The sequence below is a fragment of the Bombus impatiens genome, unplaced genomic scaffold (genome assembly GCF_000188095.3).
Source record: "Bombus impatiens unplaced genomic scaffold, BIMP_2.2 scf_0452, whole genome shotgun sequence".
Lineage (NCBI taxonomy): Eukaryota > Metazoa > Arthropoda > Insecta > Hymenoptera > Apidae > Bombus > Bombus impatiens.
Window position 1 is genome coordinate 1300756 of NT_176871.1, and position 15744 is coordinate 1316499.

General features: G+C 37.0%; 5 protein-coding genes across 5 annotated transcripts in view; all 5 read right to left on the reverse strand.

The window, feature by feature from the left end:
- LOC100747491 (odorant receptor 65a-like) overlaps positions 1 to 2189 on the reverse strand; it is a 3507-nt gene extending 1318 nt beyond the window's left edge. Inside the window, exons 1-3 of the mRNA XM_033321461.1 lie at positions 2017 to 2189; positions 1200 to 1674; positions 216 to 446 (exon numbers count right to left, since the gene is read on the reverse strand). Coding sequence (XP_033177352.1) covers positions 216 to 446; positions 1200 to 1674; positions 2017 to 2154 — 844 coding nt within the window. The 5' untranslated portion in view covers positions 2155 to 2189. The remainder of the gene's footprint in view (positions 1 to 215; positions 447 to 1199; positions 1675 to 2016) is intronic.
- A 1559-nt stretch (positions 2190 to 3748) lies between these two features.
- Positions 3749 to 5599, reverse strand: LOC100741226 (odorant receptor Or2-like). Its single transcript, XM_003490495.4, has 4 exons — positions 5423 to 5599; positions 4762 to 5236; positions 4204 to 4434; positions 3749 to 4107 (listed from the first exon to the last, which is right to left on the reverse strand). Exons 1-4 carry the CDS (start codon positions 5558 to 5560, stop codon positions 3767 to 3769), a joined length of 1185 nt encoding a protein of 394 aa, XP_003490543.1. The 5' UTR covers positions 5561 to 5599; the 3' UTR covers positions 3749 to 3766.
- A 2150-nt stretch (positions 5600 to 7749) lies between these two features.
- On the reverse strand, positions 7750 to 8781 carry LOC100747730 (odorant receptor Or2). Its single transcript, XM_033321445.1, has 2 exons — positions 8709 to 8781; positions 7750 to 8620 (listed from the first exon to the last, which is right to left on the reverse strand). Exons 1-2 carry the CDS (start codon positions 8779 to 8781, stop codon positions 8280 to 8282), a joined length of 414 nt encoding a protein of 137 aa, XP_033177336.1. The 3' UTR covers positions 7750 to 8279.
- A 544-nt stretch (positions 8782 to 9325) lies between these two features.
- On the reverse strand, positions 9326 to 9901 carry LOC117151809. The gene has a single exon (XM_033321457.1). It carries the CDS (start codon positions 9860 to 9862, stop codon positions 9326 to 9328), a length of 537 nt encoding a protein of 178 aa, XP_033177348.1. The 5' UTR covers positions 9863 to 9901.
- Positions 9902 to 11966: 2065 nt separating this feature from the next.
- Positions 11967 to 14577, reverse strand: LOC100747852 (odorant receptor Or2-like). Its single transcript, XM_003490497.4, has 4 exons — positions 14381 to 14577; positions 13000 to 13474; positions 12474 to 12704; positions 11967 to 12377 (listed from the first exon to the last, which is right to left on the reverse strand). The coding sequence occupies exons 1-4, from the start codon at positions 14516 to 14518 to the stop codon at positions 12037 to 12039; spliced, it is 1185 nt and encodes a 394-aa protein (XP_003490545.1). The 5' UTR covers positions 14519 to 14577; the 3' UTR covers positions 11967 to 12036.
- Positions 14578 to 15744: the final 1167 nt, after the last annotated feature.

Genomic DNA, 15744 nt, shown 5'->3' on the forward strand with positions numbered 1-15744 from the left:
ATTCGCCCACGTAGCTGTATGCAAATAATTGCAGCAGTAGCGTGCTCGATACTATAAATGACTTTATCGTCATGACGATGTTTCCAACGCTCAGAGCGATAATAAATTGAAGTCCTAAAAACAGATGCAAATCATCATAATAAATTAATTAAATTTAAATAAACTTATGCCATTGTGCTTCGCGTCATTTTATCGAGTGAGGTAAGAATGTTTACCGCTTGTACAAATAAGTACACAACTCGTGAATAGTTGCACAATCAAGATAGAGCTGATGGTCTCGCTCAGCATTTTGGCCAACTTCAGCAAGTAAATATGCCTCTTGGTTAATGAGATGAAATGTTCCATTGCTTTTTCGTTCTCGTTGTTCAACCTATTGAACTCAAGCCTCAAAATTTCTACCTGACCGCACAGGTGAAAAATGATACCGAAGAACAACGAATCGCTCCCTAATTCACATTTCAATATAAATAAATGAATTTTTTGACCTACTATGAGCACGTATTGGTATTTTAGGCCATTCAGATCCCAGACTAATCAATTCCATTCTACTTCAAACTTTTAATATCATCGTTCAAAACGAATAGTCGATGTTCTACATTTTAACAACAAAAATTACAGGCCGGATAGTGTAATAATCGTATTTAGAGTTACTCATTTATCGTTTTAATAGTTTTAAACACTACTTTCGTAGTTGATTTTTTTAAACACTATTTTGAACGTACATTAAATGAATATTAATCCACATGCCAAACACACGCTACGTACACACGAGGTTCAAGTTCAATAATAAAATTTTTTCACAATATACTTTGATTTGATCTAATGTGCCATATCTATATGTATAAGTGAAGTGGCGTAAAATTCGTACATCAAGTTTTAGGAGATTATTGTAAGGAATCGATATAAATAAAAAAAGACGTCGTATACCATCAGCATTTTGATCGGAAAATGAGGTTGATCACTGTACTTCTGTCACATAATCACTTATATGAAAATTATTCATTTCAGATCATGTGCCCCTCGAAATTATCGTCCAATAATTCCTTTTTCGATCGCCATAAGCAAAGGAATTACATATTGCAGATCACCTTTCGACAAATTATGCTCGTACTTATCATTCATCTCTACATTTCAACTTATGGAGTTGATTAGCATGGCTTCTGATAGTGACTAATTCGTATGACAGGATGATTCATTACCTAGATTTCCAGTACTCAGGAATATCAGCATCAAGTACTCGACGATAAAAACGATGAAATACAAATTGTCCGGCAATTGTATAATTTCCATTACATACTCGGAAGGTATAGGGTAGCCTGGTGTACTTTCTTCTGTCACGTTAACAATATCTTCCTCTTCTTCTCCAACCAGCATAGGCAGAGTCATCATAATGGTCGAGGTGAAATACGCGAAAGATATCACACTGCCGCACGCCAGTCTGGCCATGTAAGCGTATCTTCGCACTATCACTCGTTTCTCTTCATCTCTCAGTTCGTCATAATCCTTAACCGCCGAGGTAAAATTCGAGATAAGGCCACCCGGCCGAATACGAAAACGGATGACCTTTGATACCGCCAAAATACCGCAAGTAATTAATGCTAGACCATCTAGATTCTTCTCGGCATCGCTGCTATCCAAATACATTTCAATATGCAGGATGGTTAACATTAATAGCTAGAAAAGGACGACATTTTTTAATCTGCTGCAATAATTATGAAATTAACTAAAAGTGACTTCTGTAAGCATCGTTTTAAACATTTGGACAAAAGTATGTACATAGATGGTGGATATAAGTATCAACGTATTATATTTTCGCTAACTATAGCTTGTTTATGCAAAAGTGTAAATCTCAATTTTAATATTTTACCAAATAATTAATGTATTATAATGATATATAATACGTAAAATTTAAATATATAACAATAGAGCTAGTTCCACTTATTTGACAACTTATTTTTGTTCCCGAGTATATAGCATACATGTTAACTTCGAAACAGAATGAGAAAAGTTTCATACCAAAAGTGAAATTGCGATTATCGCACGCGTAGCAGAGAAGATATCGTAATTTTGAAGAGGCCAGGTTCCAACTGGCCACGACAGGATCTTCAACGGAGTCATCGCGTAAGCAAAGTCTTTACTGCGCGATGCCTTCATCCTCACAAAATGTAGACAAACAATTTCGCGTAATCATGAATACGTTTCGTTTCTTTCTTCCTACATAGTAACAAATTGTGTATTTTTATTTCTCGTATTATGTCTTATTCAACTGTAATCGCTCAATTATCTATCGTCTACTAGGTTATCGTTTCTACGTCTATTACACATTTCCAAGGAAATTCCTGTGGACCGGTTGCTTTCTAGATAAATATTTTATTGCCATACTTCTGTATAATGGTTTCTGTCGTCGTACGTTATTTCTTCTAAAAATTAGATTGTGTTTCGAAAGAATATTCAATTTTCATAATCAGTTATTAAACTGTACACTCGCTATGAAAATTGATCTGATACGGAAGATATTCATCGGAAACTATCAGTTAGAACGATATGTAAGTAAGCGCGAAGAGCTAAGATCTATTTTCTTATAGCAGGAAAATATTCTATCTTATACTGAAAGTGGAAGAACTGAAACGTTTAAATTGCTATCGATTATTTTCAACGCAGGCAAATGACCCGATCGTGATCGGTGTCTTTCAAAATTGTATTCTACAAAATGAGATACTGTTCATGTTCATACTAATACAAACCACTATATGCTCATGTGTAGTAAATTATAGCATGCTTTGTGCATGCATATGTTTACGAGAGTGTGAGTCGTACGTAAGAGAGTTTCGTTGTACTTCCTCGTCGAGGAACAGTAATGCCGCCTTTGTTACACGCGGGATATATCGAGGGTCGCCGAAGGAATACATAATACTCGCGATACAATGGTTTTCACGTGTCCCGCATTATTTTCAAAACGGACAAGCAAAAGGCTGGTATCGTCGGTGTTTCTTTGGAAGCGAATATGTTCATTTTTTCAAAATTTCCCAGCTGTTGCGTGGTACGATCAACTTTTGCTGTTCGTTATTAGCTTCAGATCGTTTGCTACACGTCATCGAGATCGATAGCAGGGCGATTTATCTGAGTAGACCTAGAGGTACAGCTCTGCGAGACAGTTCACCATCAGGACGGCATTTTTCACTGCACCGATGTCGTCTCTCGTGCTGAGGTAGCTCAGGAACATGGAACTTGGCTTGGTGATCAAGGTAATAGTCTAATTGTACCTCACCCTGCTTTTATATGAATTTTATTTCGTATAATTTAAAGAATGTCTTCATTTTACTCTTTAACAAAAATAAACAACAAATTTTCGATTTTTCATATTAATTTTATTGATCTATATCAGTGCGTTATTGAGATTTGAAATTTTTGAATTCCCGAATTCAAGTTTTCCGTCGACTGAAAGATTTAATAACGCGTAAATAGAAACGAAAGGCTGACTTAAACTTATCGGTTACCAAGCCTTTCAAATGCCAAAGCGATTGAGTTTTGAAGCTACAAGTGCCAATGTAATAATCATGTACATATACATATATTTCAAATGTTTTCCGGCATTTCACAAATTATTGACTACGACAGAGACTAGCGAGACCATCCATTACGCACATTCGACCAATTTGATTCTGAGTATTTGTAATAAATATTTAGTCATCAAAAGTATATTACATATCTTATTGAGCTTTATTAGATAAATATACCCCCCTCCATTTCGATATTATACAAGGCCTCAAGTACTTATCATTACCCGTAGAACTGAGAGATACGACATAGAAGTTTTCATAATACTCATGTACGTTTCCATATTAACAATAAAGAATCTTCCAGCCTTCAGGTAAACTGGATCTTGAGTTCTCATAATAACATAAATAATATCTTTTGCCACACTATTCGGTATATCGTACCAACTACAGGAATATATCGAGTCGCCGATGCCTTCCATTTGACGCTTTAAATAATCGCCCACGTAGCTGTATGCAAATAATTGCACCAATAGAGTGTTCAGTACTAAAAACGTTTTTATCGTCATGACGATGTTTCCAACACTCAGAGCGATGATGAACTGTAGTCCTGAAAGCAGGCGTAAATCATTCCAACACGTTCATCGTATTTAGATAAATTTATGCCATTTAATGTCATTTTATCAAGAGATGTAAAAATGTTCACCGCTTGTACAAATAAGTATACAACTCGTGAATAGTTGCACAGCCAAGATAGAGCTGATCGTATCGTCCAGCATTTTGGCCAGGTTCAGTAAGTAAACATGCCTCTTGGTTAATACGCTGAAACGTTCCTTTGTTCTTTCGTTTTCGTTTCGTAGTCTTTTGAAATCAAGTTTCAGAATTTCTACTTGACCGCACAGGTGAAAAGTGATACCGAAAAACAAGGAATCGTTTCCTAATTCATATTTGAAAATAAATAAACAAGATCTTTTGAGCTACGCTGAGGCAATAGTAGTAATTTAGCCTCTCAGAAGCCAAACTGACGAATTCCACTGGGTATGAAGTTGCTAGCTTCATAGTTCAAAATTAATAATTGTTCAATATAATTCAATATATTATTCAATATTTTACTAACAGAGAATATACGGATGTGGATTGTAATTTCAAAGTATATACAACAAATGGTGCTCCTATTTATCATTCTCTCTTATTTTTTAAATTGTGGAATTGATTGGCATGGCCCCTGACAATGAGCAATTCGTATGACACGACGATTCATTACCTAGATTTCCATTGCTCGTTAATAGCAACATCAGGTACTCTACGATAAAAACCATGAAGTATAAATTTTCCGGTATTTTTACAAGTGCCACTACTTTTTCGGAAGGTATAGGATATTCCGGAATATGTTCTTCCGTTGCGTTAACTATATCTTTCATTTCCTCTGCAGCCAGCATAGGCAAAGTCGTGAAGAGAGTTGCGCTGAAATATGCGAAAAGTACCCCACTGATACCTGCCACTCTGCCCATGTAAGCGTGTCTTCGTACTATCGCTCGTTTTTCTTGGTCGTTCAATTCGTTATAATCCTTAACCGCCGAGGTAAAATTTGAGATAAGGCCAGCAGGGTGAATACGAAACTGCAGGACCTTTGACACTGCCAAATAGCCGCAAGTTAGTATTACTACGGCGTCCAGATTCTTCTCAGCGTCGCTGGTGTCTAAATACATCTCCGATTGCACGATCGCTATCATTAGTAGCTATAAAAGAATAAGAATTTTTAAACGCGTCAATTTCAGCTGTTCAGAAATTTTGCACATCGGCGTATGATAAATAAAATTTAAATATATATCACTAGGACTAGTTTCACTTGTTTGTCCACTCAATTTTTGTCTCTCAGTATACATACACGTTAACTTCCAGACAAAATAATATGAGTTTCATACCAGAAGAAAACTCGTGATTACGGCACGTATAGCGGAAAAGATATCATAGTGTTGAAGAGGCCAGGTACCAACAGGCCACGATAGGATCTTGAACGGAGCCATCGCGTAAGCGAAATCTTTACTCGACGTCGCCTTCATCCTCGCAAGGTGAAGATCGACGAATAATTCCGCGCATTCGTGTATGCATACCCTTTCCTTTCTTCCTTATGCTCACGAATTGTGTTTCGATTTTCCGGCTTTTCTTTTTTTCTACCATAATCGCTCAATTATCTACCGTACAGTAAGCACATTTGCAAGAAAATTCCAGTGGGGGGTTACATCGTCGATAAATACATTATCGTTATGCTTCTACACGATTAATAACTAATACGTTGCTTCTGTCGTCCAACGCCATTCGTTTTGCAAATTAGACCGTGTTTTCAAAGAATGTTCAACTTCCATAGTAAGCTGTTACACTATACATTCGCTTCGAAAATTGATCTGCGTTTTCGTAGGATATTCATCTTTCATCGGAAACTGTCAAGCTAGAGTTTCAACGTTATGTAAGCAAATGTAAAGACAAAGATCTATTTTCTTATAGTAAGAAGCTACCCTTTCTTATAAGAAAAGTGGAAGAACCGAACCGAATCATCTAAATTGGAATCGATTATTTTCGCAGGAAATGGTCATCGGCGTTCTCGAAATTGCACTTTGGAAAATTTCTTATTTATTCGCATACAACGATCCAAACTATTGCGTACTTATGTTTAATAGATTCTAGCATGCCTTCGTACGTAGGTATGTTTGTCGTACAGGAAGTTTAAGTCGTACATTAGAGAAAATTTCGCTCTTCCTCATCGAATTACAGAAATATTCTCTTTGCTTCACTAGCAGTGCATCGAGAATGGGGAAAGCAACACATAGCTCTCGCGATAAAATGGTCTTCATGTGCCTCGCGTTACTTTCAAAACGGACAAATAAGAAGTCTGGTGTCTGTCGTATTTCTTTGAAAGTAAATATATTCATTGAGAGAAATTTCCATTCTGTCACGTGGTACGACAAGTTCCCACGATTCATTGTGAGTATCCTGCTAAGTGTCCTCAAGGTTAATACCAGAGTAGATTTTAGACGGCTTGTACGATTTCTTCCGATCGAGGTTCGACAGCGTCGTCTGCGTAAGCGTAAAGATACAGTTGTATGAGCAATGTCATCATCAGGACGACGCCATTCAATGTACGATTGATTTTTTTGTGGACACACGACGGTGATGCTCGTGGTGCGTGTGTGAAGTTTGTGTAAACATTGATTATATATGCTATTATTTGTTGATTATTTATGGAGGCAAATGTTTAGAGGAAACATTAATTATATTACAGGAAACAATGAAAGTGACTTCTAGAAGCATCGTTTTAGATGTTTGGGCAAAAGTATGTAGATAAATGGTGGATGTAAGTATCAATGTATTTTCGCTAACTATGGCTTGCTTACGCAAAAATATAAATCTCAATTTCAATATTTTACTAAATAATTAATATATTATAATGATATATAATACGTAAAATTTAAATATATAACAATAGAGCTGGTTCCACTTATTTAACAACTCATTTTTGTTCCCGAGTATATATCATATATGTTAACTTACGATACGATATGTAGGTAAGCGCAAAAAAATAGGATCTATTTTCTTATAGCAGGAAAATACTCTATCTTATACTGAAAGTGGAAGAAATGAAGCGTCTAAATCGCTATCAATTATTTTCTCACGCAAGCAAATGGTGCGATCGTGATCGGTGTCCTTCGAAATTGTATTCTACAATATGTCATGTATATCCGTACACACTAATGCAAATTACTATATGCTCGTGTGTAACAACTTGTAGCATGATTCGTGCGTACGTATGTTTACGAGAGTGTGAGTCGTACGTAAGAGAGTTCCGTTGTATTTCCTCGTCGAGGAACAGTAATGCCGCCTTTGTTACACACGGAATATATCGAAGGTTTCCAAAGGCATACATAGCACTCGCGATACAATGATTTTCACGTGTCCCGCATTATTTTCAAAACGGACAAGTAAAAGGCTGGTATCGTCGGTGTTTCTTTGGAAGCGAATATGTTCATTTTTTCAAAATTTCCCAGCTGTTGCGTGGTACGATCAACTTTTGCTGTTCGTTATTAGCTTCAGATCGTTTGCTACACGTCATCGAGATCGATAGCAGGGCGATTTATCTGAGTAGACCTAGAGGTACAGCTCTGCGAGACAGTTCACCATCAGGACGGCATTTTTCACTGCACCGATGTCGTCTCTCATGCTGAGGTAGCCCAGGAACATGGAACTTGGCTTGGTGATCAAGGTAATAGACTAATTGTACCTCACCCTGTTTTTATATGAATTTTATTTCGTATAATTTAAAGAATGTCTTCATTTTACCCTTTAACAACAATAAACAACAAATTTTCGATTTTTCATATTAATTTTATTGGTCTATATCAGTGCGTTATTGAGATTTGAAATTTCTTAATTCCTGGATTAAAGTCTTCCGTCGACTGAAAGATTTAATAACGCGTAAGTAGAAACGAAAGGCTGACTTACACTTATCGGTTACGTAGTCCTTCGTATGACATAACCATTGAGTTTTGAAGCTACAAGTGCCAATGTAATAATGATGTGCATACACATATATTTTAAATGTTTTCGGTCATTGCACGAATTATCGACGATAACAGAATACTGGGACAATCGATTACGCACATTCGATCAATTTGATTTTGAGCATTTGTAATGAATATTTAGTCATCAAAAGCGTAATATTACATATCTTGTTGAGCTTTATTAGATAAGTATACCACCCCCTCTATTTTTATATTATACAAGGCCTCAAGCACTTATCATTACCCGTAGAACTGACAGGTACGACATAGAAGTTTTTATAATACTCATGTACGTTTCCATATTGAGTATAAAGAATTTCCCAGCTTTTAGGTAAACTGGGTCTTGAGCTCTCATAATGACATAAATAATATCTTTTGTCACACTTTTCGGTATATCGTACCAACTACAGGAATATATCGAGTCGCCGATGGCTTCCATTTGACGGTTTAAATAATCGCCCACGTAGCTGTATGCAAATAATTGCCCCAATAGAGTGCCCAGTACTATAAACGTTTTTATCGTCATGACGATGTTTCCAACGCTCAGAGCGATGATGAACTGTAGTCCTGAAAGCAGGCGTAAATCATTCCAACACGATTTAGATAAATTTATGCCATTTAATGACATTTTATCAAGTGATATAAGAATGTTCACCGCTTGTACAAATAAGTGTACAACTCGTGAATAGTTGCACGGCCAAGATAGAGCTGATCGTATCGTCCAGCATTTTGGCCAGGTTCAGTAAGTAAACATGCCTCTTGGTTAGTACGCTGAAATGTTCCCGTGTTTTTTCGGTTTCGTTTCTTAGTCTCTTGAAATCAAGTTTCAGAATTTCTACTTGACCGCACAGGTGAAAAATGATACCGAAAAACAAGGAATCGTTTCCTAATTCATATTTGAAAATAAATAAACAAGATCTTTGAGCTACGCTGAGACGTAATTTAGCCTCTCAGAAGCCAAACTAATGAATTCCACTGGGTATGAAGTTGCTACCTTCATAGTTCAAAATGAATGGGGGGTGCAACGGAAAGATAATTCGTAAGAGGTCCCTGGAGCACTCCTGTCACACGCGTAGGATGGTCATCGTGGAGTTTTAGTCGGTAAAAGTCCGACGTTATTCTACTGTTGCCGATTTTTAGCAGTAGCGGAATGTCTATGAGGATTTCTCCATGTGCAAAAAAAAAAAAAAAAGAAAAGAAAAGAAAAACAAAAAAAGTTCAAAATGAATAATGCAATAAATCCTGCTCCTATTTATCATTCTCTCTTACTTTTTAAATTGTGGAATTGATTGGCATGGCTCCTGACAATGAGCAATTCGTATGACAGGACGATTCATTACCTATATTTCCATTACTCGTTGATAGCAACATCAAGTACTCTACGATAAAAACAATGAGGTAGAAATTATCCGGTATTTTTACCAGTGCTATTACTTTTTCGGAAGGCATAGGGTATTCCGGTATACTTTCTTCAGTTACGTTAACTATATCCTTCACTTGCTCCCCAGCCAGCATTGGCAAAGCCGTGAAGAGGGTTGCGCTGAAATGTGAGAAAAGTACCACACTGATACCTGCCACTCTGCCCATGTAAGCGTGTCTTCGTACTATCGCTCGTTTTTCTTGGTCGTTCAATTCGTTATAATCCTTAACCGCCGAGGTAAAATTTGAGATAAGGCCAGCAGGACGAATACGAAACTGCAGGATCTTTGACACTGCCAAATAGCCGCAAGTTAGTATTATTACGGCGTCCAAATTCTTCTCAGCGTCGCTGGTGTCTAAATACATCTCCGATTGCACGATCGCTATCATTAGTAGCTATAAAAGAATAAGAATTTTTGAACGCGTCAATTTCAGCTGTTCAGAAATTTTGCACATCGGCGTATGATAAATAAAATTTAAATATATATCACTAGGACTAGTTTCACTTGTTTGTCCACTCAATTTTTGTCTCTCAGTATACATACACGTTAACTTCCATCCTCAGTATACATACACCTTAACTTCCAAACAAAATGATATGAGTTTCATACCAACAGAAAAATCGTGATTACGGCACGTATAGCGGAAAAGGTATCATAAAGTTGAAGAGGCCAGGTACCAACAGGCCACGCTAGGATCTTGAACGGAGTCATCGCGTAAGCGAAATCTTTACTCGACGTCGCCTTCATCCTCGCAAGATGAAGATCGACGAATAATTCCGCGCAATCGTGAATACGTACACTTTCCTTTCTTCTTTATGCTTACGAATTGTGTTTCGATTTTCCGGCTTTTCTTTTTTTCTACCATAATCGCTCAATTATCTACCGTACAGTAAGCACATTTGCGAGAAAATTCCAGTGGGGGGTTACATCGTCGATAAATACATTATCGTTATGCTTCTACACGATTAATAACTAATACGTTGCTTCTGTCGTCCAACGCCATTCGTTTTGCAAATTAGACCGTGTTTTCAAAGAATGTTCAACTTCCATAGTAAGCTGTTACACTATACATTCGCTTCGAAAATTGATCTGCGTTTTCGTAGGATATTCATCTTTCATCGGAAACTGTCAAGCTAGAGTTTCAACGTTATGTAAGCAAATGTAAAGACAAAGATCTATTTTCTTATAGTAAGAAGCTACCCTTTCTTATAAGAAAAGTGGAAGAACCGAACCGAATCATCTAAATTGGAATCGATTATTTTCGCAGGAAATGGTGATCGGCGTTCTCGAAATTGCACTTTGGAAAATTTCTTATTTATTCGCATACGGCGATCCAAACCATTGCGTACTTATGTTTAATAGATTATAACATGCTTCGTACGTAGGTATGTTTGTGGAAGTTTAAGTCGTACAGTAGAGAAAATTTCGCTCTTCGTCATCGAATTACAGAAATATTTCCTTTGCTTCACTAGCAATGCGCAAGGATGGTGAAAGAAATATATAGAACTCGCGATCTAAGGGTCTTCATGTGCCTCGCGTTACTTTCAAAACGGACAAGTAAGAAGTCTGGTGTCTGTCGTATTTCTTTGAAAGTAAATATATTCATCGAGAGGAATTTCCATTCTGTCACGTAGTACGACAAATTCCCACGATTCATTGTGAGTATCTTGCTAAGTGTCCTCAAGGTTAATACCAGAGTAGATTTTAGACGGCTTGTACGATTTCTTCCGATCGAGGTTCGACAGCGTCGTCTGCGTAAGCGTAAATGTACAGGTGTATGAGCAACGTCATCATCAGGACGACGCCATTCAATGTACGATTGATTTTTTTGTGGACACACGACGGTGATGCTCGTGGTGCGTGTGTGAAGTTTGTGTAAACATTGATTATATGTGCTATTATTTGTTGATTATTTATGGAGGCAAATGTTTAGAGGAAACATTAATCGTCTCCATTCAAAAATTTCATGAGACTCTTTTCGATATGTAGTTGTGGATTTTAATGAGTAAACAGTAATGTTTAATCTACGATTTCTCTTACAAAACGTTGTGCAGAATGGTTTACGTTTTCAAATGTCATAATCTTACTCTCCGTGACTTGTACGAGGTAAGCTGCTGCCCATATATCGTTTGATTTTGAAGAATCCCTGTATACCCCGCTGCTTAGGATGACCCACTATCGCTCTTGTAAGGAGGATTGCTCGCGTGCAGGGATTTTTGGCCATTTTTTAAATGTCAACAAGTAAAAGACTTAGCTGAAAACGTAATTTATTATTCTTGATTTTCGTTTTATTTGGTTTTTAGGAATCATCCTTAAATTTACTGCACACGTAGCCGAATATCTGTATATTTAAATGTTTTGTGTGTGCATCATCTGTTGGTCGTCACACGAATTACTAACTACAGCTTATTGAACTTATTGATCTGCTGCGCACACACGATCAATTTGATTTTGAGTATTTGAAATGAATGTTAAATCACCAAATATTTTAATAATACTAAATACTTTATTGTGCTTTATTATATTAATATAGCTTCCTAGATTTCTATATTATACAAGTCCTCAAGCATTTATCATTACCCGTAGAACTGAGAGATACGACATAGAAGTTTTCATAATACTCATGTACGTTTCCATATTAACAATAAAGAATCTTCCGGCCTTCAGGAAAACTGGATCTTGAGTCCTCATAATAACATAAATAATATCTCTTGCCACATTTTTCGGTATATCGTACCAGTTGCAGAAATACACCGAATCACCGATGCCTTCCATTTGACGCTTTAAATATTCGCCCACGTAGCTGTATGCAAATAATTGCACTAACAGAGTGCTCAGTACTATAAACGTTTTTATCGTCATGACGATGTTTCCAACGCTCAGAGCGATGATGAACTGTAGTCCTGAAAGCAGGCGTAAATCATTCCAACACGTTCATCGTATTTAGATAAATTTATGTCATTTAATGTCATTTTATCAAGAGATGTAAAAATGTTCACCGCTTGTACAAATAAGTATACAACTCGTGAATAGTTGCACAGCCAAGATAGAGCTGATCGTATCGTCCAGCATTTTGGCTAGGTTCAGTAAGTAAACATGCCTCTTGGTTAATACGTTGAAATGTTCCTTTGCCTTTTCATTCTCGTTGCTCAGTCTGCTGAACTCTAGCCTCAGAACTTCCACTTGACCACACAGATGAAAAATAATACCGAAGAACAATGAATCGCTACCTAATTTAAGTTGAAAAATAAATAAGCAAGACACTAATGCTACTTTCGACATGTAAGGGTATTTGTGTCTCTTTGAGCCCAAACTCATCAATTCCATTTTCTTTCAAGTACTTATTTTATTTGTTCAAAATGAATAATTGGAACACAACATCTCAAAAGCAGATAATACAAAGCTGTGGATTGCAATTTCAAAGTATATGCAACACATGTTGCCCCTACCTATCGTTCTCTTTCACTTGTCAAATTGTGGAATTGATTCGCATGACACGGCGCATAAGACACGGCGATACATTACCTAGATTTCCACTGCTCGTTAATAACAACATCAAGTACTCCACGATAAAAACAATGAAGTATAAATTATCCGGCATTTTTATAAATTCCATCACTTTTTCGGATGGTATAGGGTATTCCGGAGTATTATCTTCTGTTACGTTAACTATATCTTCCACTTCCTCCTCAGCCAGCATTGGCACAGTCATGAAGAGAGTTGAACCGAAATATGCGAAAAATACCACACTGATACCTGCCACTCTGCCCATGTAAGCGTGTCTTCGTACAATCACTCGTTTCTCTTGGTCGTTCAATTCGTTATAATCTTTAACCGCCGAGGTAAAATTTGATATGAGGCCAGCAGGGCGAATACGAAACTGCAGGATCTTTGACATTGCCAGAATGCCGCAAGTAATAAGTACTAGACCGTCCAGATTCTTCTCAGCGTCGCTGCTGTCTAAATACATCTCCAATTGCACGATCATTAGCATTAGCAGCTATAAAAGAATAAGAATTTTTAAACACGTCAATTTTAGCGCCTCTTATATAGCGCCTCTTATTTAGCGCCTCTTATTATAATTTCCTCTTTAATTCACTATTGTTTGCACAATCTCCTTGCCATAATCAAATTTATTGAAATAAGTCATTTGTTTCTGAAGAAGAACACAAATAATGTGCAGTAATAATGAAATTTACAAAGTGGAATTTGCATAGTGGTGAGGATGATTGCGAATTTTCTAGGAAGTTTACTTATCATGTTCGGACAGAAGTATATGAGCAGAAGATTGAAATTGGTATCAATGAAATTTCTTAAAATAGGTACTGTTTATACAAAAACGTTCAATTATTTCAATTAAACATTAAATAATTTTTATACTATAATGATATCCACTGGCATAAAAAATTAAAGAAACACTTAATCCCCACGAGAATCTGCTTGCGCTATTATTACAATGTCTGCTGAATACTCAAAGTTCAATAAAACATCGGACAAAGTATCGCGCATCATTTTAGATCTAAACAAAATTTTTTAATGTCTGTAGATTCTTTTGAATTTGAATTGTGAATTTCGGAACGAGAAAGCAGCCTCGCATTCTCAGTCTACCACATGATGCAGGCAACTCTGTGGGATAAATTCCGGAAACTTCTGAAAATAGTGATTTTTTGATTTTAAATGAGCATAGAATGATTGCTATATGCTTCCTTGTAACGATTTTATAACACTTGTAATATCAGCAACTTTTCGGTGAAAATTGGGTATACCTTTAATTTTGCACACCGGTGTATAATAAATAAAATTTAAATATATCACCAAGACAAATTCCACTTATTTGTTCACTCAATTCTTGTCTCCGAGTATATATACGTGTTAACATCGAAACAGAATGGCAAAAATTTCATACCACCAGAAAAATCGAGAATATGACACGCATAGCGGAAAGAATATTGTAGTCTTGAAGAGGCCAGGTACCAATAGGCCACGACATGATCTTCATCGGAGTTATCGCGTAAGCGAAATCTTTATTCAATGTCGTCTTCATGCTCACAACACAAAAAACGAGAAATAATTCCGCGTAATCGCGCGTATGCACCCTTTCTTTCTTCCCTCATGCTCACGAATTGTATTTCTATGTTCCGGTTTATCTTTTATTCTACTATAATCGCTCAATTATCTATCGTTCAGTGGGCACAAGAAAATTCTAGTGTGGTTTACTTTGTAGGAAAATACTTTATTGCCATGTTTCTCCAGGATTAATAAATAATACGTTGCTTCTGTCGTCCAGTGCCATTCGTCTTGAAAATTAGTTCGTGTTTTGAAAGAATATTCAACTTATAAATTGTTATACTACACACGCGCTTCGAAAATCGATCTGTGTTTACGTAGGGTATTCATCTTTCGTTGAAAATTGTCAGGCTAAAGTTTCAACGTTATGTAAGCAAATGTAAAGAATAAAGATCTATTTTCTTATAGTAACAAGCTACCCTTTCTTGTATGAAAAGTGGAAAAGCCACATTCGTCTAAATTGCAATTCGATTATTTTCGTCGCAAGCAAATGGTGCGGTCGTGATGGGCGTTCTCGAAATTGCGCTTTGGAAAATTTCTTATTTATTCGCATACAACGATCCAAACCATTGCGTAGTTATGTTTAATAGGTTATAGCATGCTTCGTACGTAGGTATGTTTGTGGAAATTTGAGTCGTCCACTTGAGAAAATTTCGCTCTTTGTCATCGAATTACTGTAATACCGTCTTTGCTCCACTAGCAATGCACCGAGAATGTGGAGAGGAATACATAGAGAGGAATTTGTAACCGACTTGCTACGGAAATCAAACCGTCTTTCGTATCCACGCTACGTACGTATCTCAAACCAAAGTATTACGGGTATAAACCGCACAGCAAATAACCGCCGTGTACAGCTGTAACGATTTCGTGAGACAGACACGTGCAGTTGGCCGTTCGCAGTTCCTTTCCACGCATCAGCCAGTGTGATTGAGACGCCAGTGTTCTGTGTTCAGAGTGTGCAGTTTAAAATTTGTAGCGAACGGTACGAACACATCACAGATCGTTTGTGACGAGATCGATCACTGCCGAGGTCGAATTCCAGACCCTACGCTGTAGCAAATTTTGAATTCACGTTCACCTGAACAGAACGAGCTGCTGGTTCTTGTTGTGGACTAAGGTGTTGTGCGTATCTCCATCTGATTGTCTGTCATTAGTGTGGCATCGATGCTTACTTGACCCGACAGATATCGAGGCGTAGCAGAA